This window comes from Mobula hypostoma, chromosome 10 (assembly GCF_963921235.1).
Source record: "Mobula hypostoma chromosome 10, sMobHyp1.1, whole genome shotgun sequence".
NCBI lineage: Eukaryota > Metazoa > Chordata > Chondrichthyes > Myliobatiformes > Myliobatidae > Mobula > Mobula hypostoma.
This window is the reverse complement of record NC_086106.1, coordinates 1,961,083-1,988,815: the sequence shown is the minus strand read 5'-3', so window position 1 is coordinate 1,988,815 and position 27,733 is coordinate 1,961,083. Positions and strand designations below refer to the sequence as shown.

Sequence of the window (27,733 nt, the reverse complement as noted above, 5' to 3'; positions counted from 1 at the left end):
TCAGGCCGGGCGGGCGTGTGGGTGAAGACAAACTTGAGCCGAGCAGCTGAGCGATCAGCTGGCGAGCCGGAGAGGAGCCGCCATCTTCGATAAATGAGAGGCGAGTGCGGCCGGGTCCAGCAGCCGACGCTACATTCGCGACCCTCGGAGGAAGCCTTGCACCCCTCGCTTTTACTCCCCGTGCAATGTCAGCCATGAACCCCGAGTAGTAAGTAACCGGGGGGAGGGCGGGGAGCGGGTGGCCGGGTTGATGTCTCCCCTCGGCCCAGAGTGGCTCCTTTCATAAACTTGCAATTGGAGGCAGTGCCTGAACATGAAACGTTCGGGGAGGAAAATGATGCATCGTAACTGTTTAAAGTTCGGGGAGGAGGTGGGGGTTAGGGGTTTATTCTTTAAGAAGTTGTATCTGTATTGGTGGAGGTAATGCCAGCTTCCATTCCGGGCTGCTGCACCTAATGTTTTAGTTATAAGCTTTGCCCTGTCAACCTGGGGCTGAGCTGTATCTGGTTTCCGCTCTGATGCAAGCAGGGGGATGGGATTGGCTTTTAATTGTACCGCCTCACACCAGTCCATCGGTGGCTGGGCACGGCTGGGGTGCCATGGTCCGCTCCCCAAAATGGGGCTGTTCGTGGCACTGTTAATCTGCTGGTTTAATGTCGCCTCCCGGAATTTGCTATTCAACCTGTATTGATTAATTGTGTAAATGACCCGGTGATACAGAAAGGCGCACTGGTCAGACTAGAGGCTGTGATCTGTTAACTTAACCACACCCATCATACGGAGAGACTTCAGTTTTTGTTTTCCGTTTTGTATTTTATTATGAAAACTATTTCTTCAGGAACTTGGTCAACCTTCTAAATGCTTTTACATTGTGGGGGAGGATTGTGATAAATGTTCTTGATATGAAATATTGATGTTTTACCTTCCAAGTTGTAACCTGACCTACTGAGTTCCTCCAGGATTTTGTGTGTTTTTCCAGCATCTGTCAGTCCTGAAGAAGGGTCTTGGCCTGAAATTATTTATTTCCATAGATGCTGTCTGACCCTCTGAGTTCCTCCAGAATCTTCGTGTGTGTTGCAGTTTCTTGCAGATAGTCTGCTTGAGTCCTCTAATATATTTGAGCCTGTAGGAACATTGAAGTGTACAACACAGGATCAGGCCCCTTAGCCCACAGTCTTGTGCTGAACCAGCTAAAGAGCAAATCGAACACTATCCCTCCTACCTACACGGTGTCCAAATCCCTCCATCTTACTTGCATCCATGTGCCTATCTATAAAATGTAGAGTTACTCTTGGTAACTGCTGAAAAGTCTTGCCTAAAATGTTAACTGTTTCTTCACTTCCGTAGATGCTGCCTGACCCACTGAATCCCTCCAGGTTTTGTGTGTGTTGCTCTGGATTTCCAGAATCTCTTGTGTTTATATATTTGAACCCTTTTGTTGAGCATATTTTTAAGTTTACATTTGAAATAGATTGGCTGCCCACAACCTATGTTTTTAAAATGGCTTTTATTCTAGGATGTGCCTTCCCTTGTGAATATGAAAATGTTTAATGCAACACTGTTTTGTGTATAGGATAGTTGTTGATTTGAATACAGTACAGAAAACAATTTTTTTTTAAGCCTGTACACGGAAGTGCTGGTTGATATAATTTCCTTTCTACAAGCTACAGTGGGCTTTGATGTAAGCTTAGGCCAGTCTTTATGCCATGCACCAACAGCATGAAGCAAGGGTCCATGGACCCCACATTGGGAACCTGACGAAGGGTCTCGGCCTGAAACGTTGACTGTACCTCTTCCAATAGATGCTGCCTGGCCTGCTGCGTTCCACCAGCATTTTGTGTGTGTTGTTGGGAACCTGTGGTGTAGGTCATCTGGATATTTCCAATTATTCTGCTGTCTCCTGCAGGTTTAATTATCGATTTCCAACAGAATTCCCCTTTGCTGTACCAGGTTGAATTTTTTTGGGGGGATGGGGATGTTAGGGATATAGTATTTGGCATTTCTTGGGCTTTCTGGTATAAATAAACACCAAATCAGACTTGTACAGCAGCTCCTCAGTGGAGTTAGTGTCATATGACATTTGTTCCTTATCAAAGTTGTGTACTTTCAGGTGGGCCTTTTATCTATGTGGGAGTGTTGCTATCAGTGATTTGAATGTGTTAATAAAGTGGAGCAGCCAATAGGTTTATCTGCTGAAGTGCTTTTTACATACAAGCTGCTTTTTGAAATTGGGATCAGATTCTGGTTTTTAAAATTGCATTTCTGCCTTACTGGTGTTTTATATTTTGGGATTATGTTCCTGCATGGAGAACTGGAAAATGTGTATTTTGCACCTCTCACACTCCATCTCTTGTTAACAATGAATACAGTGGAGGTTTCTACTATGGCTGATGATGAAAATTCTTGATATTGCTTAGCTAGGAGCCAGTGTAAGTCTGCCTTGGTGCAAGCTTGATCATGGCCCCCACAGCTTGTAATCAAGTTCCACGTTGGACTGTGGGATGCTCCAAAACAGTCCTGTCTAGGTGTATAGAGGTGGCACAGTGGTGTGGTGGTTCGCACATTGCTTTACACAGCAGCAATCACCAGTTGATGTTCAATTCCTGCCACTGTCTGTGAGCAGTGTGACCATCGGTTTCCTCCCGCATTCCAAAAACGTATGGTTAAGGTTAATCAGTTGTCGACATGCTATGTTAGCAGTGGATGCACGATGATGCTTGCAGGCTGTCCCCAGCACATCCTTGCTCATTCGACACAAATAATTCTAATGTATGTCTTGATATACGTGTGACAAAGCTAATATTTGATTGTTATGGATGAAGGTATTGGCAACAGGTGGGTTGAAGCAGATCTGGAGTTGTGTTGTCGGGGTGGAAATGTGATTGGAAATCCATTTTGGAGTCCAGGGTTATTCTTGTACATTGAAGCAATGCGGTGGAGGTTTGCTAAGTGATTCCTTGGTTGATGAGCTTTGAAGAATGAGAGACCTTATTGAAGATCTGAGTCCTGATGCAGAGTTTCAGCCCAAAACGTCGACTGTGTGCTCTTTTCTCTCTCCCCGCAACCCCCGCCGGCCCCCGTACCTGGCCTGCTGAGTTCCTCCAGCAATGTGTGTGGTGATCTTATTTATGAATGTTCTGTGTGATTTTGGATGGTAGGTGCTGATATTTCCCTAATGGTGTTTCCAGAACTAGAGCACCCAGTTTCAGAAGGGTTGCTAAGATGATGTGAAGCTCTTGGGGTTGTTACCGCTTGGAATTCTCTCCTTGAGCTGTCAAGGTGGATACTGACAGATACTTGGATTAAATGGAGATGAGGAATGTGCAGAACAGTAGTCTATTGAGGTTGAGGTTACAGCTGAACCAGTTGTATTGAATGGCATAACGATATGATGGGCAGATTTGGCACTCTTGTGAGCTTGCAAGTCCTGATGGCCAGGAAGTAGGCATTCTACAATTGATGTGTTAAGAGATGAGATAACATCTCAAAATATCAAACTGACAACAGTAAGAGTCTTGTTGAATAAGCTAAATGATAGGTGTGGGAGAGAAGCAATGTGCACCTGTAGTGGATGTGTTCATTTCACCTACCAATGAATGTTTTGCTTTCCAGTTTGTTACTGTGGAATTAGCACAAAGGTTTAATAAATGATATATTTATGGCCTTTAATCTAACATGCAAGCTGTCAGTGGAGAGCCAGGTTTGTAACTTTTTACTGCTGAAAACCTGAGCCATATTAACAGCTTTAACTTTGGACAAACTGATCAATTGAAGTTTGAAATGGAGAATTCTGAAAATGCTTATGATGGGGATTCATCACCATAAACACTGCGTTGTGCAGGTCAGCTGTGTTGGCACAGACACTAAGAACAGGAGCTGAGTACAGTATGGTTAAAACCACTTCTGACAGTAGTAGGCTGCTGAAACTTGCTTCACAGCCTTTGTGTAATGCTATCTAATGAGCACTTTCACATAACTCGGCACTTAAATATTTTGTCTCCCTGTTGTGCTGGTAGTAATGTATTTTAGAACTGCAGCCAAGGAGATGGAGTCTTTTTTCCTTTGATGGTGGTGTGAAGGGGTCTTGGGTTAAAAATGGTGCTGGTGGATGAAGACGCAACCTTTGGGTGTCAAGAGTTGCTTCCAGCCTCAATGGTTCTTGTAGTAGAATGGCACCTCATGGTCTGTATTTTGTCAGCAAGCCATGGGTTGTGCCAGTTTTGGAGACTGTGAATGGTTGTGCAAAGAGGTGAGAGAAAACACTTGAGAAATCTGAAATGAGTTCTGGAAATACTTGGTACATTAAATGGCTACTGAATAGAACAGTTAAATACCATTGGGTGGCACGGAAGTTGTAGTGGTTAGCACAATGCTTTACAGTACAGGTGACCTGGGTTCAATTCCCACCACTGCCTGTGAGGAGTTTTTGCATTCTCCCCGTGACCAGGCGGGTTTCCTCTGGGTGCTCCTGTTTCTTCCCACGATCAAAGATCTACCAGTTAGTAGGTTTCTTGGTCAATGTAAATTGTCCTGTGATTAGGCTACAATTAAATTAGGGGATTGCTGGGTGTTGTGGTTCGAAGGGCCTATTTTGCTCTGTATCTCAATAAATAAATACTACGGTTATTTCTGACAAGCTGAGGTTTTGAATTTTTGATTGCTGAAGATTTCCTAAACAGAAGATGTGCTGTTCCTTCAAACTGAGCAGGGCTTTACCAGAGATGTATAGGATTTACGGTGGGAAAGGGGTGACGAATAAAACCAATAATTAGAAGCTGAAGGATGCTTTGTAAAGTGGTCACCTTATCTGTATTTAGTCTGGAGGGGATCACAATGAGTACGGAATCCAGACAACACTGGTCTCCACCCAATCTCAGACATGCCCTCTCACTGCCTCCACCCCCTCTGGCATAATCCCTGCAGTCTGGCTTTCCAACTCTGGGTCACTGACCCAAAGATCACTCTTTTCTCCATCGTTACTCTTGAGAGTGTATGTTTTGAATTTCCAGAATCTGCATTTTTCTAACTAAAGGTATTAGTGAAGGTAATTAGACTTGCAGCTTGGCTGTTGAATGAAAGATGTTTATAATGGGACAATTGGCAATTTGACACAGAAGAGACTAAGCATGTAGTGATTTGGAACTGAGGGCAGTTGAATGAAGTGAGTGCATGAAGTAGAAAAGCACGGTGCAACGCGAGGTCCTCAGACCTGGCCTTTCTTACTCTAATGTCTGCTGCCAATAGACTGACTTCGCACCTGAGATGAAGGAATTTTCTTTTGGCTAGAAGTCTAAAACTTGCTGCGCAGCTGAACATTACAGCAGGAAAGTAGATCATAAACACATGACAGTCTGCAGATGCTGGAAATCTGTAACAACACACACAATGCTGGAGGAACTAACTCAGCAGGTCAGACAGATCCATGGAAGTGAACAAGCGGTCTCTGTTTTGGGCTGAGACCCTTCTTTAGGACTGAAAAGTCGGAGGAAGATGCCAGAACAAAAAGGTCGGGGAAGGGGAGGGAGGAGAGCTAGAAGGTGATAGGTGAAGCCAAGTGGGTGGGAAAGGTAAAAGACGGGACAAGGAATCTAATAAAGCTGCCCATTCATCTCCATTCAGGGCTCCAAACAGTCCTTCCAGGTAGGGAAATACTTCGTCTGCAAATCTGTTGGTCCTCTATAGTGTCTAGTGCTCCTGATGCAGCCTCCTGCACATTGGTGAGACCTGTTGTAAATTGGGGGTGAGCTTTGTCGTGCACCACCTCCATCTGCCAAAAGCGGGACTTCCCAGTGGCCATTTTAATTCCCATTCCTCTTCCACCATGTTGGTTTATGGCCTCCTCTTGAGCCAAGATGAGGCTCCCCTCAGGATGGAGGAGCATCATCTTGTATTCCATTTGGATAGCCTCCGATCTCATGGTATGAATATCGATTTCTCTTTCTGGTTTATATAATTTAAAAAAAATCCCTCCCCGCTTCTATTTGCTACTCTGGTGTTTACCTCTTCTCACCTGTCTATCCCTTCCTCCTGGGTTGTCATTGCCCCCCCTTTTTTTTCCTCTTGAGGTCCACTCTCCTTTCCTATCAGATTCCTCCTTCTCTAGCCTTTAACCTTTCCCATCCACTTATCACCTTCTAGCTAGCCTTCTTCCTCTCTCCCCTTCCTCTACCTCTTTCTACTGGCATCTTCATCCTTCCTTTACAGTCCTCAAGAAGGGTCTTGATCCAAAATATCAACTGTTTAATCATTTCCATAGATCCTGCCTGACCTGCTGAGTTCCTCCAGCTTTTTATGAAAGTAAATCCATAGTTTCAGTAACTGAACCAGGTTAACTAGGCTTGAACTCTACCAAGCAATATTACTGTCTAGGAGATTTGCCTCTTAGCATATGGACTTTTAGTATTGAGTAAAGAGGTTTTTGTGAAGGTATGCTGGAAAATTCAACTAGAGAACAGTTACTTGTCATACTTCACTATTTTCCTTTATGCCCAAAACGGGGTTAAGATTACATTTTGATCAGTTTGCAGCACTAGGTAAAGTTCATTAGAAAAGGATGAAAATTTCTAGGTACATTTTGTAGTAGAGTTGGTTTTGAATGTACCAATGCTGATTTAGATTACCTTTCACCCAAATCAGCACTGAGTAGATACAGTAATTTTGGCACGGCTTTTTGTAGCTTTGCTCAGGTGGGACACTGTTGTTCAACTTTGGTTCAAATTCCAGATGTAACAGGATGAAAGGGTTGGGTGTTGTAACTTGGTTTTATCTTTGCCAAATAATTGCTGGGGTTTAAAGACCATTTGAGTTGCATTCTTGGACTGTGAAGCACTTTGCAGGTGATGCAAGGTTGAAAGTAAAATAAAAATGCTAGCTAGAGCAGGGTTCCCAACGTAGGGTCCTACCCCTCATGGTAGGGGTCCATGACATAAAGATTGGGAACTCCTGCAGTGTCATCTCCCTATTGCAGGGTTAAGTGTACAGCTGAGATATTGTGCATCAAATTAATTCTTCAGATATAACCAACGCACATCCTGATGAAGAGTCTTGGCCCAAAATGGCGACTGTTTGTTTCTTGCTGAGTTCCTTCAAATTGGCTTGATATCCTTTTTTTTGAAACTTCAGCACTTGTATTGCAGTACATTTCACAATTTGTGTGATCTGAAAATCACAGCTGAAGCAAGTTCAGGGATGCAATTGTATGACTGAGGAAGCTAGCAATAGTTAAAGCCTTCAGTGCTCTGTTAGAAAGGAAGTCCATGTGACTTGGAGGAAGGGCTGATCTTTCAAGTTAAATGCTGATGGGAGTGAGGGTTGTAGGCGGTGAGCAGTGTCTAGAATATTTGCAGCATTGCCTTTAGTGGTTTTTATGATTAGAATTTTGATTTTCTGGAGGCTGGTTTATGTAAATATGACTGTACATTCTCTTAGAATAGAAAGACTTGTACTGATCCTGTTGTGTAAACTTTGGTCAGAGTTTGATTGCCTGGAATAGTCTTGTTATACCTGTTAGTATTGAGCATGTGTAAGGCCATCTCCAAGTTTAACCACTTTCAATACACAATGGTATTCCCATCAATCTCCTGGGCCACTGAAATCAAACTGTACCAACGGTCTGGAGGGATCATCCTACACAATCAGGAAAGCTCACCAAAGGCACTATCTGAGGCGGCTGAAGAGAGCTGGATCTGTACTCGTGTCCTTGTACAGATGTGCAGTAGAGAGTGTCCGGACATGCTGCATCATTGCAATCTATGGAAAGTTCAATGCAGCAAACAGGAAGTTTCTGCATCAGTTAGTCAAACTGATGTCCTGGATAGTGAGTGTCTTTAGTGATGACTGTTACTACCTTAAGACACCACTTCTGGAAGATTTCCCCTGGTGGGAAGGATTGTACCTGTGTTTCTAGCTGGGTCTGCAACCTAGCAGCCTCTTGCGATCTTGTGCATTGGAGCCTTCATACCACGCTATGACACAACCAGTTAGCATGCTCGCCACTGTATATCTATAGAAATGTCAGTCATTTACGTTGGAGATCCTGAAACTCCTAATAGTGATCTATTGGCATGCCTTGATTGCATCAGTATGTTGGGCACAGAATACAACCTCCGATGTTGCCACCCAGGAACTGGAAGCTTGCTCACTCTTTCCACTGCTGGCTTCTGAATGAAGATTGTGTGCCCTCCCAACTTCCCCTTCCTGAAGGTTGCAATTAATTCCTTCATCTTGCTGACATTCACTGCTGTTTGCATTGTCACTCAGCCAGCTGATCTCACTCCTGTACTCCACTTCGTTGTTGGTAAAATCTCTTAGCAACGGTGTTGGTGATATGAACTTTAGATGGTGTTTGACCAGTGTAGAGTACAGCAGTAGGTTAAACACTGCATTCAAGCTGAAGCTGTTTAATGAAGAAAAAGTTATAGCTGAAGTAATGTGTAACACGACACAAGCCCCACATACCAGTTATTTGCTCTGTTAGTGGGGTTCTGCAGAAGCTTTAATCTTCCTGTATATTAAACTTTTGGTTCAACAGGGAGTTGTCCTGTCAGCAATCTGGACTTCCAGACTAGTGAAACTAAAGCTGCTCACCTGGAGAGTTGGTTTTCAGAGTTTTGACCTCCTGTGCTAGTAGAGATCCCTGAAGCAGATGTGTAGGGCTTACTTTTTCTCTGTAGGAGGCAGAGCTCCTGCTTTCTTGTATTATTAGAATCTTGATGCAAGAGGTAATCTACTTTTAAGTGACTTTGAAAGCAAAGCCTTTGAAGTGTATGGAATAAAGTTCCATGTGAGCTTGACTATCTTTGCAGGAGCTGCAAATTATGCTTCAGTGATTATCTCATCTCATGATTATCACAGCCCGGATATCAAACAGTAAATATCCAACTGAAATGCACAACATTTGAACACTCTGTACTGCAAGTTCAAATCATTTGGATAATATTTCAGCTGAAAATTGGGTTTAAAAAGAAATCAAATCTTCCTGGAAGGTGGAGAGGCTTGGGACAAATCCCAGAGCTTGAGGCTTGGTAGTAGGTATCAAATTTTTACTGTTAGAACTCTTCAAGCCCCCTGCCACCCACAAGGCATACAAATACTGATGCTACTCATTGTACTGCATTGATTGCAGACGCTGTTGTAATGTTGCCACCAATCTCGTAATCTCCATGTGGCAATTGACTTGTGAATAACTGTGCATTTTGTAATTGTGCAATACTGTGGACACTTCATAGATGGAGGTCAGAGATGGCATGCAAGGTCAGGTGGAGGATGTCATTTTTTTAATTTTGTAGTTTCAGATCTAAATATCTTTGAATTTGAAAGCCAAGGTGATCCAAAGTGGTGGCACAGTTGTAATATTAGGCACGGGAACTCCCAGTGAATGGACTAGAGTTCAGTAGTTACAATTGCATGGAATAGGAAACTACAAAAAAAAGTATATTACGCAAACAACAGGAATTTTGCAGATGCTGGAAATTCAAGCAACACACATCAAAGTTGCTGGTGAACGCAGCAGGCCAGGCAGGATCTCTAGGAAGAGGTACAGTCAGTTGGTCCTGACGAAGGGTCTCGGCCTGAAACGTCGACTGTACCTCTTCCTAGAGATGCTGCCTGGCCTGCTGCGTTCACCAGCAACTTTGTGTGTTGCTTTCAAAAAAAAAAGTATATTAACTATTTTGTCAATTCTAGAATGCTTGGGACATATTGTATGTACCTGTGTTTGGGGGTGATGGTAATTGGAGTTAAAATTGTTCACAGCTAACAATTGATAACTGTTGGGAGGAGTTAAATAACCCAGCACTGGGATGGGATATGTTGGAAAGACCTGTGGGAGTCTGTTTAGCTGGAGGTGGATGAGTAGGAACTAGACATCAAATTCTCTTTTCTAATTGAATTGACTTTATTTCTTGCATCCTTCACATACATCAGTAAAATTATTTTGCATTACGTTTCCATCTAAATGTGCAATTTATAGTAGTTTATGATGGTATGTACAACAGGATAGTCAATATAACATAGAAATACAGTTGAGTCAGCATGAATAAAGCAGTGTGGCCTGGTGGAAGAAGCTGTCTCTTAGCCTGTTGGTCCTGGCTTTTATGCTGCAGTACCACTTCCCAGATGGTAGCAGCTGGAACAGTTTGTGGTTGGGGTGATTCAGGTCCCCAATGATCCTTCAGGCCCTTTTTAAAAACACCTCTCTTTGTAAATGTCCTGAATAATGGAAAGTTCACATACAGATGCGCTGGGCTGTCCGCACCACTCCCTGCAGAGCTCTATGATTGAGCTCGATTACCATCGAGTTGAAGCACGAAGATACAACCCATTCCACCAGCAGCTATTCATGTCCATCTGTGAAGTTTGTCCAAAGTCAGGTCTCAAATTGATCCTCTGTGCCTTGAGCTTTCTGGAACATGGCAAATTGGAAACAAAGATGAACTGAATTACTAGCTGAGTGTTCCATTTAAGCAGTCATTGTAAATCAGGGGTTCTCAACTTTGCTTTTAATGGCATGGACCAATACCATTAACTGATGTTCCCCAGGTTGGGAACCCCTGTTCTTTATGTAAAAGTAGCTGAAGCCAGTATATAACTCTTGATCGTGCATCTTGGCTGCACCTCTGGGTTGAAGGTCAAGGATTGAGGGGCTTCAAACCTCTGTCAGAAACCCGTATACAGTCTCTTGTTCTGTATAGTATGGTGATTACTTTCCCTTGCCTACAGCTATCCCTTTTGGGTGCTTAACCATGATTTTATTTCCCCGCTATGTCTTTGTAGGCCTTCTAATCAGCTGCAATCTTTGCTATATTTGGGCTTGTCTTAATGGAGGATCAATTGCCCAAAGAGTTGTGATTGAATATACGTACTCAATTACTTCCTGTGGAGGGGCAAATAGTGCAGTAGGGAATCTGCTTTTAGTGAACAGAAAAGATTTGAAATCCTGCTGTGTTACTGGCAATTGGTTATTCTGACCTTCAGGAATTAATAATGGCCCATTGTATGGATTGGCATCCTTACTGACCTCTATCACAATTTGAGTTGCTGATGTGCTTCAGTGATTTATAATTTGATTTGCTGTAATTTGAGGTGAGCTGATTATACATGTTCTTACTATGTACAAGTCCTAGCGTTTAAATCAAAGAACATAATTGAGTTCCAAGCTGTTTCTCAAAAGTTCACAAGTTATCCTGGGCATCTTTTCAAATGGCAACAAGAAGGGCAGTGTGAAAAGCTGCAGTAAGACTATCTCTTGATTTAATAATGCCAATGTACTTTTGCCTGATGGGCTTTCGTTAATATGACACCTAAATAGGTCATTATGTGCAGGAATCTTTGCTGTAAATAAAATAAAAACTATTTTTACCATGCTGGGAATGCATGAAACAAGCAATATAGAGAAACTAGTAGTCCCAGGACCTTCTCAAAAGCTGGGATTGGAGTTGTCAAATGAGCTTGCAGGAACAATTAATGGCAATAAAGCTATTGGTTTGGTAAAAGCCAGTGAACAGGCGATGGATCTGGAGGCTGTGCATAGGAATATTCTGCTATTTTGGATATGTTTTAAGATGAACTTTCTGCAAAGCCAGCTTGATGTGTGCTTGGCATCCATTTGGAATGGTAGTTCATGGGTTGTCTGAATAGGATGGAGAAGGAGATGGGCATCTTTACACTAACGCTAAAGTAATTTCTTAATCTGTAGTGTATTAAATTGTCAAATAGCAGTTTCATTTAGTGTAAAAAGCGAACTGTTTTGTTGTATGGTTTAGACTCTTGTCTAAACGATGTACGAATTGTTTGAACAGTGCTTTACTCGGTGAATTCTTGCCAACAAGTCAAGGCACCAGATGAGATTGCAGTGTTTTGTGCAAGGTCTGAAGTTCAAATAAATGTTACCAAAGTGCATGTATGTCACCGTATGCTACCCTTTCTTAACTTAACTGGTATTTTCAGTAGATACAATGAAACACATTTAAATCAATGAAAAATGACACAAGATGGACAAATAATCAATCTACAAAAGTGAAAATTAAAAATAGTAATAAGCAAACAATATTGAGAGTTGTAGATTCTGTGAAGCCTATGGTGTTGTGTTGCTTTTTGCTTGATGTTACCCACTGCAGCCAAGGAAGACCCCAGTCTGTGATGCTTGTTCATACCACTGGACCTGGAGTTCTGAGGCTGAGAGGGTGAACTGCCCCAGCGCAATGGTTTTCCATTTCAAAAACACCTGCATAGGTTTCCTGTCATTGTCGGACATGATGGACAATCATCAATACTGACTTGATGACTAAAAGTATCCTTGCTTTACACCTGACTAAAGGCATTGTGAAAGAATGGGAGATGACTCTAAACTTCATATTCCCCCTTAAAGCGCATTCCCTCTTTAAAGCACAATTGATTAGATTTTAATAGGATTGAACAGTTGACTGGAAAGGTGCTTGCCAGTGTTGGAAGTAGGTTTCAATGTGTAGCTGTGGCAATCCTTTGGCAAGACACTAGATGGACTTCTGATTTGTGGAGTTCTGAAACATTATGCAAGATGGAGCTTCTAAAAGACTATCTTTGAAATGTCAATCAGTAAAACAACTGCTCTTTCTAATCTACACCCTGATTAGAGTAGTGGTGATCAAACTTTTAATACCAATCTAGACCTTAATTGCTGTTTATGACCACATCATTGGGACTCAATACTGAACTTGGAGACAACTCCAAATGCCTATGGTGTGCTTTTAACATTGTTATACACCCATCCCACCCTGGACACTCAGTTCAATCTCCTGCCATCTGCTAGGGGACTTGGAAACATCTTGGCCAAGACAGTAAGACTGAAAACAGCTTCTTAAGGGCTGTTCAGATGAATAATGCTACACCTCAGCTTGCCAATATCCTTTGTGTTATGGACCAGCATAGTCACTTGTTGCTTGTAAATATGGAGATGATTTTTTAAATTAAGCTGTATCACTTGCATTGTAAATATCTGATTGCACGGCCTGGAGTAGCTCTGCAATCTCGTTGTCTTGGGCAATGCCAAAGTTCTATCCTTTTCCAGTGGATGAGATGCTGGGATCGGTTAGTGAACATTTATGACATTCGTTATCTTTAGTCATTGTAGCTAGAATAGGTAGGAGGTCAACAGTTTGTTGGTTGAGACATGACCATTCTTGCTGCGTTATCCTGCATTTGGCTGCAAGTGTTTTGGATTATCCTGCGGTATGACAAGATCTGAAGTAATAGTGAAGTGTAGAATTTCTCAGAACAAGTCAATTTGAGGTTGACGACTAGTGAAGGCAGTGGTTTAAATATAGAAATGTCTTGTCAGCTGGAGGGAGAATGGGCAAATTGGTGTAAAATAACTATTGCAGTGTTTGCTGGTAATCTGTTCCTGTCTCTGTCTTTCTAATCACTAAAGTATTACAATTGCATTTGCAAGGCAGTTTTTAGCAACTTGCCACTTCAAACATGCCCAGCAGTTGAGTAAGGTGAATTGTATGGCAGCACCTTGAAGTACTGTGGCCATGTCAACTACGTTTCTGATATCACTAGGAACTTTGGCTCCATTGACTCATCTTGAACAGAGTTGTACTTTGGTATGGACAGCCTTTGGTTCACTTTGTCCTGCCAATAGAAAGATGTATATGTTTTCCACTTGCCATTTTGCAAAACCAGGCACTTCTATCATCAGCAAACAACAGGAATTCTGCAGATGCTGGAAATTCAAGCAACATACATCAAAGTTGCTGGTGAACGCAGCAGGCCAAGCAGCATCTATAGGAAGAGGCGCAGTCGACGTTTCAGGCCGAGACCCTTCGTCAGGACTAACTGAAGGAAGAGTGAGTAAGGGATTTACTCACTCTTCCTTCAGTTAGTCCTGACGAAGGGTCTCGGCCTGAAACGTCGACTGCGCCTCTTCCTATAGATGCTGCTTGGCCTGCTGCGTTCACCAGCAACTTTGATGTATGTTACTTCTATCATCAGCTTGTTTTACAGAAAGTTGTGTAGATATTCTACTTCAGGACAATGTGTCTAGAGTGCTGTAAATTGTACTATCTTCTGGGTACTTGGTCTGTGTAGGCTAAAACTGGCAAGCTTGATTTTTAGATTCTAAATTGTCTGGGGTTGGACTGATGTCAAATCTTGGTAACATTTCACAATTCCATTTGGTAATGTTTGCAATAAGACTTTCTGCAAAACTGCCATTGTGTTGGGTTAAATTACTTTTTGTCGGAAATGTCTCCTATGTTTTTTGTATTTCCCTTCCGAGATGCTTGGACTCACTCAGCCATTCTAATCGGTGAGCAAGTTTTTGGCCTGAGTCTAGGAGAGGATCTGGGTGGTACTGTATGTGGGTATACACTTATAACGTAGCTAAACTAATCCCATTACAGAAAATGGTGCTTGTAAACCAGGTACCGGGTTTAAATCTGCATTGAGTGGAGGAAGTACTTGCTGTCTTCCAGCACATTAAACTTTTGTAAAAGGACATGATCACTGCAATTAAGGTACATGTTAACTCCTAGTAAAAGTATTGCCTCTTGAAATGTGTTCTAACTTGCTCATGGTATTATCTGATGTCCTGGGGTGTTGTATATTGGATATTTTTATCACTCTGTACTTCTGGTACTAATTACTACTTTGATTCACAGTGACTACTTGTTCAAACTGCTTCTGATTGGTGACTCTGGAGTTGGGAAATCTTGTCTGCTGCTCCGGTTTGCTGTAAGTCCACTTATTTTAGCACTGAGCCTTGCCTTAATTGTAAACAATGGCCATTTTAAATTTAGTTATGTCTCAGCTGTATGTTTTTTGTTATTTTGTCCCCACCACAATCTTCCTATGAATATGGTTTGGGTTAATTGGACTGGTTTAATTGTGTTGTATGCTTTAGACTGTAAGACATGAGAGCAGAATTAGGCAATGGCTGATCAATTTCCCTTTCAACCACATTCTGCTGCCTTCTCCCCATAACCTTTCACATCCTGACTAATCAAGAACCTGTCAACCTCTGCCTTAAATGCACCCAGTTTTGAAAAAAGCCAAGGAATTGCAAAAATTCTGCTTGAATTCTGCTGTCTACTGAATTTTCTGCCCAGTGTCATTGTCCTATGCCTTTTTATCACATGCAAGAACCATTGTATGAACCACAGGCTGTGGTGAGTGAATTGGCAGCAGAAGAGGCTGGCACTAATTCTAGCAGAGTGCAGTTCTGTAAGGAATATGGTAATAGTAGTAAGAGAATTAGTCTTGCCAAATTTAAGAATGAAGTTAAAAGCTATGGCAAGAGTCCCCGATAGCAGGCGGCAAAAGGGAGAAACTCCCTGCCATAAACCTCTAGGCACCGTCAACTTGCCGATACCTTGGAAGCAGCTGACCACAGCCAACATTGAGTCCATCCGTCCGAAAACTCTGAGTCTCCGACCAGCCTCTCGGATACAGCCTCCCGAACGCCTTCGACCTCGCCCTGGCCGCTGAAACACACAAAGCTGAGGATTTCGGGGCCTTCAGTTCCGGAGATTCCGGTTACCACACAGTAGCAGCGAAGTGGGCATTTCAGAAGTTTTCCAGATGTTCCGCCGTGCTCTCACGTCCATCTCCATCAAATCAGAATTGTGCACGGTCCCTACTTGACAGATAACAGATATTCATCACCGAAGTGGCCACGTGCGCTGTCGTCGTGCCGCCATCTTCTCCCCACTTAGAATCATACTCAGGTTGATTGTATCTTTTTGTTTTTGCAGTAGAGTGTGGACATAATTTCTGTTTTACAAACTAAATGTTAAAAATAGGTGGTGTTCAGAATCAGCTTTATTATCACCGGCATGTGCTGTGAAATTTGTTAACTTAGCAGCAGTACAATGCCATACATGAGAATATAGAAGGAAAAAATAAGTAAATCGATTATAGTAAGTATATGTATATTAAATTTTAGATTTAAAAAGTGCAAAAAAAAACTGAGGTAGAGTTCATGGGTTTAATGCCCATTTAGGAATTGGATGGCAGGGGGAAGAATCTGTTCCTGAATTGTTGAGAGTGTGTGTGTGTGTGTGTGTGTGTGTGTGTCTTCAGGCTTCTGTATCACCTTGATGGTAACAATGAGAAGAGGGTGTGTCCTTGGTGACCGGGGGGGGGGGGTGGGAGGGGCCTTATAGATGCTGCCTTTCTGAGGTACTGCTCCTTGAAGATATCTAGGATACCACAGAGGCTAGTACCCAAGATGGAGCTGCCTGATTTTACAACTTTCTGTAGCTTTCAGTCCTATGCAGTAGCCTTCTCTCTCAATCCCGCCACCCCCCTCCCCCACCCCAAACCATATACCAAATAGTCATGCAGCCTGCCCGAATGCTCTCCACAGTGCATCTATATAAGTTTTCCTTTGTTTCAGGTGATAAACCAAATCTTTGCAAACTCAAAAAAATGTAGCAGTTGTCTTGCCTTTATAGCTGCATCACTGTTGGGACCAGGTTAGATTCTCAGATCTTAATACCCTGGAACTTGAAATTGCTCTCTCTCCACTTCTGATCCCTTTGAGGATTGGTTCCTCTTCCCTTGTCTCGCCCTTCCTGAAGTCTACAATAAGCTCTTTCGTCTTACTGATGCAAGGTTGTTGTTGTTGCAACACCACTCAACTAGCAGGTATATCTTGCTTCTGTACATCCTCATTTCCATTGAGATTCTAACAACAATTATTGTGTCATCAGCAAGTTTATAGATGGCATTTGAGCTATACCTAGCCGCACAGTCATGGGTATAGAGAATAGAGCAGTGGACTAAGCACACACCCGCGGTGCACCAGCGTTAATCATCTGCAAGGAGATATTACCAATCCGCACAAATTGTGGTCTTCCGGTTAGGAAGTTGGGAATCCATTTGCAGAGGGAGGTACAGAGGCCCAGGTTATGTAACTTATCGATCAGGACTGTGGGAATAGTGAGCTACAGTCAACGAACAGCATCCTGACATAGTTCTTGGACCATTCAGAAATCTAATGGAGAGGAAGACGCTATTCCTAAGTTGCTTGGATCTCGACGATCTGCTACCCCACTGACAATAACAGAAGGGCAATATCCTAGATGATGAGAGTTCTTAATGATGGATAATGCCTCCTGATGCCCTTGATAGGGGGAGAATTGTGCCTGTGATGGAGCTGTCAGAATCTGACTCTCTGCAGCATCTGGTGATCCTGTGCATTGGAGTCTCGCACCACAGTGATGCAACCAGCCTGAATGTTCTCCACTATATGTCATTAGAAATTTGCAAGCCTCTGACACACTAAACCTAAACTATGTGTATGTGTGTTTATGTGCATACACCTTTGTGATTGCAGCAAGATGGGTCATTTGAAATGGATCAGATGGTAGAACATTTGGAAATGTTTGTAAAACATTATATTTTACAGCTTTGATTCTGTAACTGCTTGATGATCTATCTGCGTCAAACTCACTGCCAACTACTTTGGCCACAGGTTGTCATGAGCCCTTTAGCCTAAGTCCCTCCTTCCAGAAATTCCTATCTGCTTTGAGCTTGGACTTTGCCCAGCTTCAGTGGCAGTAATATAAAACATCCTGGGATATTGCAATGGCTCTGACCTACTGAAAGTTCAATCTGGTGTTTACTGAGCTTTGAGTATTGTCTTGTAATGCACATTCTTGGAAGGTGAAACTTCTAAACACAAATGTCAAACAAGGCTTGTATTGTGACTATAGCAAGTAAACTAATCCCACTAGTTATTAAGCATTGTTATAGCTGCCATTGATCACATGCTGGTTATTTCTATGCTGTGCCAAATTTATTTCTGAATAGCCCCTTCTGATCTGTGCTGCCACAGCTGTCCCCGATTCAACTCTAACTTAATTATAGGACAGTTTACAATAACCAATTAACCTACAAACTGTACATATTTGGACTGTGGGAGGAAACCAGAGGACCCGGAGGAAACCAGCACATTCCACAAGAACATACAGATTCCTTACAGATGACATCAGAATTGATCTGAACTGCACCCCAAGCTGTAATAGTGTCATGCTAACTGCTACACAACCATGGCACTCAATTCTCAAAGCCTCTTGAAGATTAAAAATCCAAAAACCATTTAAATCTGCCACAGCATTAAAAATAGCCAGCATGACTTCACAGAGCCAGTCTAATTATATTCAATATTAAATTCATTTAAGTACTTGTCAATGTGCTTTATGCCTCACTAGTTGGGTAGCAAACTCCATTCTTGGTGCATTCAACTTGGGTTTCCTGAATTTTCCCTGTAGTTAGTGGCTTTTAATTTGTGGAAAGTGGTTATTGCATAAATGATATTTTTGTCCACTTGTATGTTATAAACCACGACAGTCAATATCTTGCCCCATCAAATCTTTCATTAGAAAGAATGCACTGGTGGCCAGAATGTTTGCACTAATTAGTCATCTTGTCTCATTGCAGGATGACACATACACAGAAAGCTACATCAGTACGATTGGTGTTGACTTCAAAATCCGAACCATAGAATTAGAGGGAAAAACTATTAAGCTACAAATTGTAAGTACATGTTTTGATCTAAATTCTTCTAAAATCACCCGGCATAAGTTATTGACTCTTGGTTTTGATCTTTTACAATTCAAAAATGGTTGACAAACTTTACCAATTTAACTACGGCAAAGTTTTGCTTGAACTTCAAATCCTTAAATCTTCAGAGAGCCTAAATAGATATGATTTCATAAGCTCCTGTCTTGGTAGTGTAGTGATTTTTGGATTGAGATACAAAATAGCTGAGACCCACTGTAGATGGGTGTTAACTATGACTATCCTGTGTACTAACTAGCACTTGCTGAGGAGTGAAGTTGTGTTTTGACCAGTGTACATGCAGAATGAGATGGTCTTTGAAAGAATTCTTTCCACTGACCATTGAAGGTCTTATCTTTGCAGGAGTTTCTGCTTGGACTTGTGCAGAGAAAAGGGATGAAAATGAGCAGAATTGATGTGGTAAAGGGCAGCCCATTTTGTACTAAGCAGCTTTAGCTGTGGGTATTAATGCAATTCACAAACATTTGCACAGACTTCTGTGCAAATTGCAGCACATTTAAAATGCAGAACAAATATTCTCCCCGGTTCTGACAGTATGTGCTTGCTTTCACACTGGTGTTTGTAATTGAGTCCAGTGCTAGATGGTTGAAGTTCCCACAATTTGTGCATGGGGGAGGGAAATGAGAAGATGCCTTGCAGGGATTAAGGGTGTGGAAGGTGAAGAACAAGTGACAAAGTATTATACTGGAGGGTTTTCCTAACTTGAATTCAGACCTGAGGTTTATTTGCTTTTAAGGTGGTTCAGCTCTGTTTGAAGTTGTCCTGTTTATTGCTGTAATAAACAGGAGCTGAGTTGGGATGCTATACTCACTGTACTGTCTTCAATCTTACTTCAGTGGGACACAGCAGGACAGGAGCGATTCAGAACCATCACTTCCAGTTACTACAGAGGAGCACATGGTATTATTATAGTGTATGATGTTACAGATCAGGTAAGATGTGCCACAAAATATGAATGAAGATCTTGTGATATACTAGCTTAATCTTTCAATAAGAAAACATCTTTGTATTCAAGTTTGTTTTTTGTGATGAAGGTAGTTTTCTGAAATGATACAGGAAGACGTGATGAATCTAAAGTAGGAAAAGTTATAGTAATCAAAATGCTGAAACTCCAAATGGCTGATGGTGCCTTTGGAGAGAAAGGTCATAACTGGGTCAAAGCCTTTTCGGGACTTGAGCTCAAAGTTATTGGCACAAATCTGATGTTCTGTGCACTTTGTTCTATATTTGTCTGGTCTGACTTTTTTTTTACAGAAAGAAGCCTGATATGCTTCCTGGTTGGACTGGGTGGGGAAATTGGTCTGAGACTTTATACCAAATGCTCAAATGTAGTTAATATGGAGTTGTATGAACTATAGGCAGAATAACAAATGCACATGAACTATATGAATACCAAATGTCTTGACCCATTAACACTTGTCCATCTGAGTTAACTTGTTTCTGTCGTGAACACACAAGCTGTCCACAGAAGTACAAAATTAAATTTATTTGGAGATAGAGCGTGGAACAGGCCCTTTACGCCACTCGTAACCCCCAATTTAACCCCAGTCTAATCATGGGACATTTTACGATGACCAATTAACCTACCAACCAGCATGACTTTGGACTGTGGGAGGAAGCCAAAGCACCTGGAGGAAATCCATGCATTCCACAGGGAGGACATGCAAACTCACAGATGGTCTTGGAAATTAACTCCAAACTCCAAACTCCAATGCCCCGGGCTGTAATAATGTCATGCTAACTCTGCTGTAAAATGCTAGATTTGCTGTTCTATAAGATGGCGGAGGTTAATGCAGCTTATTGCTTTAAGACAAAGGAGATGATGGACTTTAGAAAGATTAAGCCTGCAGTGCTCCCTGTTGCCGTTGATGGTGAGAACGTGGATGTGGTCAGGATCTACGAGTGCCGTTGGGGGGGGGGGGTGCGCCTGGATGACGGACTTGGGTGGAGCATCAACGCAGGGCCAGAGTCGCCTCTACTTCCTGAGGAGACTGAGGTTCTTTGGAGTATGCAGGCCTCTGGCACGTGTTCTACCAGTCTGTTGCCAGTATAATCTTCTATGCAGGGGTGTGTTGGAGCAATGGCATCAACACGGGTGGTAAACTGATTAGAAAGGCTGTCTCTGTTATAGGAGTCAAACTGGACACATTGGAGGCTGTGGTAAAACAAAGGACTCCACGAAAAATCCTGGCAATCCAGGACAATGTTTCTCACCCTCAGCATGCCACCTTGGCTGAACAGAGGAGCACTTTTAAAATAGACTGACCACTGCGCTGCTCAAAGGAGTGCTATATGAGGTTATTCTTGCCATTGGCCATTAGGCTCTGGGTTAACCTATAGCTGGGAAAGTGATCCTCCTCCACCCCGTTAGATTATTTGAGAAGTTTTTTTTTTGTTCATTCTTACTTCCCTTTTAATATTTGTATATCTGCACTTGTAATGCTAGTGTGACACTGATTTCCTTTGGGATCAATAAATTATCCATCCATCTTACCCTCGTCATGCTGGTCATTTTCCTATCCCTCTCTTAGCCAGTTAGCTGGAATGCTGCAAGGGTTCCTGTCTTGTTTTTAAAGATGCAGCATTTTTGTCATAAATATTCTGCACTATTGAAGAAGGGAACGATTAAAGACCTGGTCAGAAATCAGTCTTTCCATATATCTTCCGTCCGTGGACTCACTTTACACCACACGCTGTCGGAGCAGTGCTGCCAGGATAATCAAGGACACGACCCACCCAGCCAACACACTTTTCGTCCCTCTTCTCTCCGGGAGAAGGCTCAGGAGCTTGAAGACTCGTACGGCCAGATTTGGGAACAGCTGCTTTCCAACTGTGATAGGACTGCTGAACGGATCCTGACTTGGATCTGGGCCGTACCCTCCAAATATCCGGACCTGCCTCTCAGTTTTTTGCACTACCTTACTTCCCATTTTTCTATTTTATAATTATGATTTATAATTTAAATTAATATTTACTAATTTTAACTATTTTAAATATTTGTAATCCAGCGAGTGTGAAGCGCAGAATCAGATATTGCTGTGATGATTTACATTCTAGTACCAATTGTTTGGCGACAATAAAGTATGAAGTACTTTCTACCATCAAGGAATCTAAAATAAGTATTTAGATTGGCAATGTCATAGAACGCCACAGTAGCGTGACACTGTTTAAGCTCATGGCGTCAGAATTAAATTCTGATGTCAACTGTAGATGGTCTGCGTAGGCTTTCTCTAGGTGCTCCGATTTCCTTCCACAGTCCGTGCTGGTTAATAGGTCATTGTAAATTGCGATTAGGCTAGGGTTAAATGAGATACTAGGCACGCTCATCTCTAAATAGACAAGATTGGGGAAACACTTGGGTTGCTTCCATGTGCAGAAAGACTCCAATACTTGGAGCTTTGGCATCTGGAGCCCTGGGTGAGGGTGCTTTCATGCAAGGGCCCTGGGGGACCATTTCAGTGGTTTGGCATCTGGGTGCTACTGTGCTGGAGCCCAGGATGAGTGTACTGTGTAACACTGCTGTAAGAATATCATCCAGTAACTTAGAAATTCTGCTAGTCCTGCACTACAAACCCTCAGTGCCAAGTTAATGGAGTTTTGCTGTTGCACAAACAGCTGTAAATTTACTATGGATTCCATGTTGAATTATTGCAAGTGTAATGTGGATATAAATTCTTAGTATCTCAATTGACTAATGTGCAGAGGTTACCAAACGATAACTCCAATGATCCAGGAAATTTAACCTGGCATTTGGGATGTGCTATTATGATGCACTAACATTGTCTTCCACACATGCAGGATTCCTTCAATAATGTTAAACAGTGGCTGGAAGAAATAGCTCGCTATGCTAGTGAAAATGTGAACAAATTACTAGTGGGTAATAAATGTGACTTGACCAGTAAGAAGGTGGTGGATTATACCACAGCTAAGGTATGTAAATTCTTTTAGAAAGTCATTTCATCAGCTGATGTAAAACACTGAAATTTTCCAAGCAGTTCAGTCATTTTAATTGAACTGTGATCTCATTTTTGGTGGTATCTTGGAAATGTGTATAATCCTAGAGAATATTTGACTATACTATGCAATGAATTCTCTGTTGATTAACCAGACTTTTCACCCATGCTCTAAGGGGAAAGGTGGAAGAGTTGAAGGTGAGATTGGGCTCCAGGAGTATGATCTTGGTCTCAGTCTCTGTTGTCAAGTTTGTGATGTCTCATCTGCATGACAAGATGCAGGCTGTTGCTTAGATTCGGAAGTCCTGCAGCTTATTGAGCCTGCCTTTCATATTTTGTAACTTGGTGTACTGTGGAGAGCATTGACTGGCTGCATCAGTCTGGTATTGTGGCTGGGGGGGCTGTTGCACAGGATCAAAGTGAGCTGCAGAGAGTTGTAAACTCAGTCAGCTCCATCATGGGCACCAGCCTCCATAGTATCCAGGGCATCTTCACGGAGAGATGCTCCAAAAATGCATCCATCACCCAGCACATGCCCTCTTATTGTTACCATCAGGAAGGAGGTGCGGGAGCCTGAAAGCACACACTCAGTGATTCAGGAACAGCTTCTTCCCCTCTGCCATCTGATTCCTAAATGGACATTAACCCCATGAGCACTACCTCACTATATTTTTATTTCTATTTTTGCACTAGTTTAATTTAACTAATATGTACTTATTGTAATTCAGCTTTTTCTATTGTGTATTATACTGCTACTGCAAAGATGACAAATTGCACAACATGGGGTAGTGATATTTAGCTGATTCTCATTAAATTGGGATGCAAAGTGGTAGTGTCCAGGGAACTCTGTGCAATTCTAGTTTAACTAGTTTGCACACAATTCACTGCTTATTTCAAAAATTTCCTTGCTGAAATCCCACTGGGATCACACTATTCATGCAGTAACAGATCTTAACTACCAATAGAGTTCTTTAATGAAGCAGTCACCCCTGCTTTAAGAAACTTGAGGGTCCTGTGTTGACAAACTAGTAAGCATTCAAGTCTCCATCACTAAAAGGCTGTTCCTGCAGAATTCAATGAGATGGATTTTGAGTAATAGATGGTTATGGCATGAGAAGTGTAAGCCAATTCAGTTGGCATATATGAAATTCTCAGGAGAACAGCCATTGGTATCTATTCCAGGGAGATGTGTAGCTAGGATTCAAAGGAAACAAGTGGGCTGAGTGATACTACAGCTGTGAGGGATTAAATCACAGCATGGTTTTCTCTAACTAGCTGTACCTGTTCTGACTTCAGTTCAATTGGAAACTGCCAGCAAGATATTAGATGTCAATATAATTGATTTTAGCAAAGCATTTATCACTAATACTGAAACCATAAAAAACAAATCCAAGAATTCTGAAATTCATCTTGTAAATGTTCTAAAGTGCAGAGGCTGTAAATCACTTAAAGTGGGGTGAAATCTAGGGGTCAAAACCAGGTTTAATATCACAGACATGTGAAATCTGTTTTATGGCAGCATTACACTGCCTAATAAATGCTATAAATTACAATTTAGGATTTATTTAAATCTTACATCCTCCCCACAATGAGGGAGTGAAAAATCTTTGTTATGACTCCAGTGTATAGACATGTGAATTTAAAAGTCTAATGACTTGTGGAAAGAAGCCTGTCCTGTAGTCTGTTGGTCCTGGCTTTAATGCTAAAGTACTGTTTGCCAGATCGAAGCAGCTGAAATAGCTTATGGTTGGATACTGGTGTCCCCAGTGATCTTCCAGGCCACCTTTCTGCATCTGCTGGTATAACTGCCCTCAATGGAGGGGAATTCACATCCACACCGCTGTCCATATCACTCTCTGCAGTGCCCAGTGATCAAGGTTGGTGTAGTCCCCATACCTGGTGGTGACACAGCCAGTCAGGTTGCTCTCAGTGGTGTCCCTGTATAAGGTCTTGAGGATTTGGGTGCTCATGCCAAACTACTTCAGTCACCTGAGGTAGAAGAGATGCTGTTGTGCTCCTTTTTTTTGTTGCAAATGCATATTTTAAAAAAAACTAATAGTACAAAAAGAGCAGTCTGGTGAGCTATGTTGTTCCTGGAGTATTCAAATGGGTCTTGCTGTACTAATTAAAAGTCAAATATTTCTGTATCTGGAATTTAAAATTATACGTGGTGGGGGGGGGGGGGGAATACAATTTCTGCAGTAGAAAAGGAACTGCCTAACAATTGTCTGTAGGATTTGGCAGTCTGAGTATGCTGGCATCTGACCCAGGAAGGATGTTTGAAAAAGAACAGCAAGCATAGTCAGTTCTTACTATGGTGAAACTAATTTTAAATGTACAGGGTTAAAACCAATGGAGTGTGTCAAGATTCCAAAGTTCAAAGCGTGTGTATATATCATATATCACCATATACCAGAGACTTTTTTGTGGGCATACTGAATAAACCAATAACTGCAGAGAATCAATTGGTGTTTCCATACCTGGCTGTGATGCAGCCAGTCAATATACTTTCCACCACAATCTATAGAAGTTTAAGGTTTAGATGTCATGTTGTACCTTTGCAAACTCCTTAGGAAGTAGAGGTGCTGCCTTGCTTTCTTTGTAATTGCACTTGCATGCTGGGCCCAGACAGGTCCTCTGAGAAGATGAGAGGAATTTAAAGTAGTTTGCCCTCTGATTTCTTCTACCACCAACCCCCCCCCCCCCCCAGTCTGCTGAGGACTGGCTCATGGACCTCAGATTTCCTTCTCCTGAAATCAATAATCAGCTCCTTGGTCTTGACACTGAGTAAGAGGTTGTTATGGCACCATTCGGCCAGATTTTCAGTCTCACTCCTGTATGTTGACTTGTCATTTAGTTAATTACATTGGTTTGACGTAATCGGACATCCAAATTTGCACTTATCCAGAGCCAGAAATGCAGCCAACCAATCAAGTTATGAACTTGTGTGGCTTTTTGATTGTTTGGAGTACATAAAGGTGATAAACTTGTCTCTACTTTTCCTTTTTAAAGGAGTATGCTGACTCGCTTCAAATTCCATTTTTGGAAACCAGTGCAAAAAATGCCACCAATGTTGAACAGGCATTTGTGACGATGGCCGCTGAGATCAAGAATCGGATGGGCACTGGTCCTACACACAATGATGAGAAATCCAATATCCGAATCCAGAGCACTCCCTTGAAGCAAGGCAGTGGAGGAGGTGGCTGCTGCTAAGGGCAGGAAAGCAGAGACAGATCCATTCCTGTTGCACCATATATTACAAACTACAGCATTCGTCTCCTGAGCAGTAATGGTTTTAACGTAATTGCCCATTGATTTGTGCCCATTCTTGGCAGATCCTTTCCGCCCAAATGGACATGAGACCAATTGGAAACTCCAGGAAAACTTTGTCTTACTTGTCTTGAAAGTTCTTGTCTGTTTTGAAACACTTGGATTGTAAGATTTTGTAGTACTGTTTCTTTCTCCCTTTCCACAAGGTTTTCGTTGCACTGGGGTCAAGACTAACTCAATAGCCAGATTCGGGGTTTAGTCATACTCCACCTTTTAGTGCAAAGTTGAGGAACGAAGTGAAGGAAAGTAAAATAAACATTTTTTTTTAACCTGGGAATAAGCCCTTTGCATGTCAATATAATTGCATTGGGAACTATAAAAGTTGGCAGATGTGCAGGATTGACTCATTTGCAGCAAGGTGACTTCCATATTGAATCGCTATCTTCCAGTACTTTAAATCATTTTCAGTAGTTTCTGTCTCTGTTTTAAGTGTTGAATCCACTCCTCCTGGAAGCGTTGCATCACCTTTCTATCACTGCTCACATTAAGCCAAGCCAGGCAGACTGGCTATTATCAAATGTAACATTGGCTCTTTACTAATTAACTTCTATTTGCTCAATCAGCATGGATATTCAACGTATTGATGTTTAGCCTGCCCACTTACATTGCTAATTTGATCACTTTAAGATGTGACATTACTCCTATCCCACAATGTGAAATAATTCACTTGCACATTGAATGTCCAAGTTGTGTTTAAGCTACCAGAATGATGTAATGCTGAATGGACCAAGTACAACTAGCCAGTTTTGGGGGGAAAATACATAAAACACAACAGGAAAATGGTTGGATGTAGCTTGCCCAGATTGGTTTTCATGTTCGCAGTTGGGGGGGGGGGTGGGCGGTAGGAAGAGGAGAACATGGAGGGTGGGAGTGAATCATCAACTTTGAAGATGACAGTGAGAGTAATTCGAAAGGCTGTGGGGAAGCTTTGAAAAGGGCTGTACAACCTGAAAGGCCCTACATTTTTATCATTGGGCCTTGATCCAACTGGTCAGACTTGTTGCACCTGTTCTCCAGCTTCCATTTGTGCTAGTGACCTGGATTGGCATTAACAGTTCTAATTGGATTTGGTCTGTCATGGGGGTTTATTGTAAAACATTGACAATGGCTGACTTTTGTCAGTGCTGGAACAAACCAACCGGCTTGACTTCTGATCGCTGCTTTCTGCTGGAGCCCCTACTCCTGGCACCACACTTCTAGTCCAGAGGTAAATGGAGGCAAAGCTAGTTTGCCACCAAGATATTGTGATTTCTTTGTGGTGCAGCACTTTCTGGTACAAATTGTTTCAATGCAAAACATAACAGTTCACCTGTACCACAGATGTGTTCTTGAGCATAACATCCCTCCAGATCTACGTATTCGGTTTCAATGGGAACGACTGTTAAGCAGTCTTTCCTATGACATTGACTCTGGTTTTTAAATAAACAAAACTGGACCAAGTAGGTAGTTATAAGCATTAGCACATCTTGATGTGGATGTCTGGTATGTTGAGCAGTAATCTTTGTTCAAGCCTGTACTTTCCTCATGGTCCTGGAATGTCTTTAGTTGAAGTTCATGCACAGCAGTGCCACTTTATTCAGTAGTTTGCAAATTGGGCTTTAAACTGCCTGTGTAACAAACCACAGAGCAGTGTTTGGCCAGTAACTCTGAGTCTGCTATTTATCATTTTAGGTTAAAGGCTCAACATTTATTTTCCCAGATCCTGATGTGCCTTTTTGAATTGCTGTTTTGGATTTGCATTACTCATCATGTTTCAATTGAATTTGATCCTGCAATTCACATTTCAAATTGTGGCAACAAACTGCCATTTGAGTTGGTGCGTGTATGCTGGCTGGGGTGTGATGTCTTACTTTGCATGGGATCTATTTTCTTTGATATTTAATACC

The 27,733-nt window shown here is 42.0% G+C and overlaps 1 protein-coding gene across 1 annotated transcript; it reads left to right on the top strand.

Annotated features, from left to right (window-relative positions):
- On the top strand, positions 1–26,722 carry LOC134352599 (ras-related protein ORAB-1-like). Its single transcript, XM_063059877.1, has 6 exons — positions 1–208; positions 14,640–14,712; positions 18,424–18,519; positions 19,401–19,496; positions 22,363–22,494; positions 25,530–26,722. The coding sequence occupies exons 1-6, from the start codon at positions 186–188 to the stop codon at positions 25,728–25,730; spliced, it is 621 nt and encodes a 206-aa protein (XP_062915947.1). The 5' UTR covers positions 1–185; the 3' UTR covers positions 25,731–26,722.
- The last annotated feature ends 1,011 nt before the right edge of the window (positions 26,723–27,733 follow it).

Excerpts from the sequence above, each read along its gene's own strand:
- LOC134352599 (XM_063059877.1), top strand. The coding sequence starts at position 186 with ATGTCAGCCATGAACCCCGAGTA. Across the intron at positions 209-14,639 it reads TCAGCCATGAACCCCGAGTA|TGACTACTTGTTCAAACTGC; the intron begins GTAAGTAACCGG and ends TTTGATTCACAG. Across the intron at positions 18,520-19,400 it reads AAACTATTAAGCTACAAATT|TGGGACACAGCAGGACAGGA; the intron begins GTAAGTACATGT and ends ATCTTACTTCAG.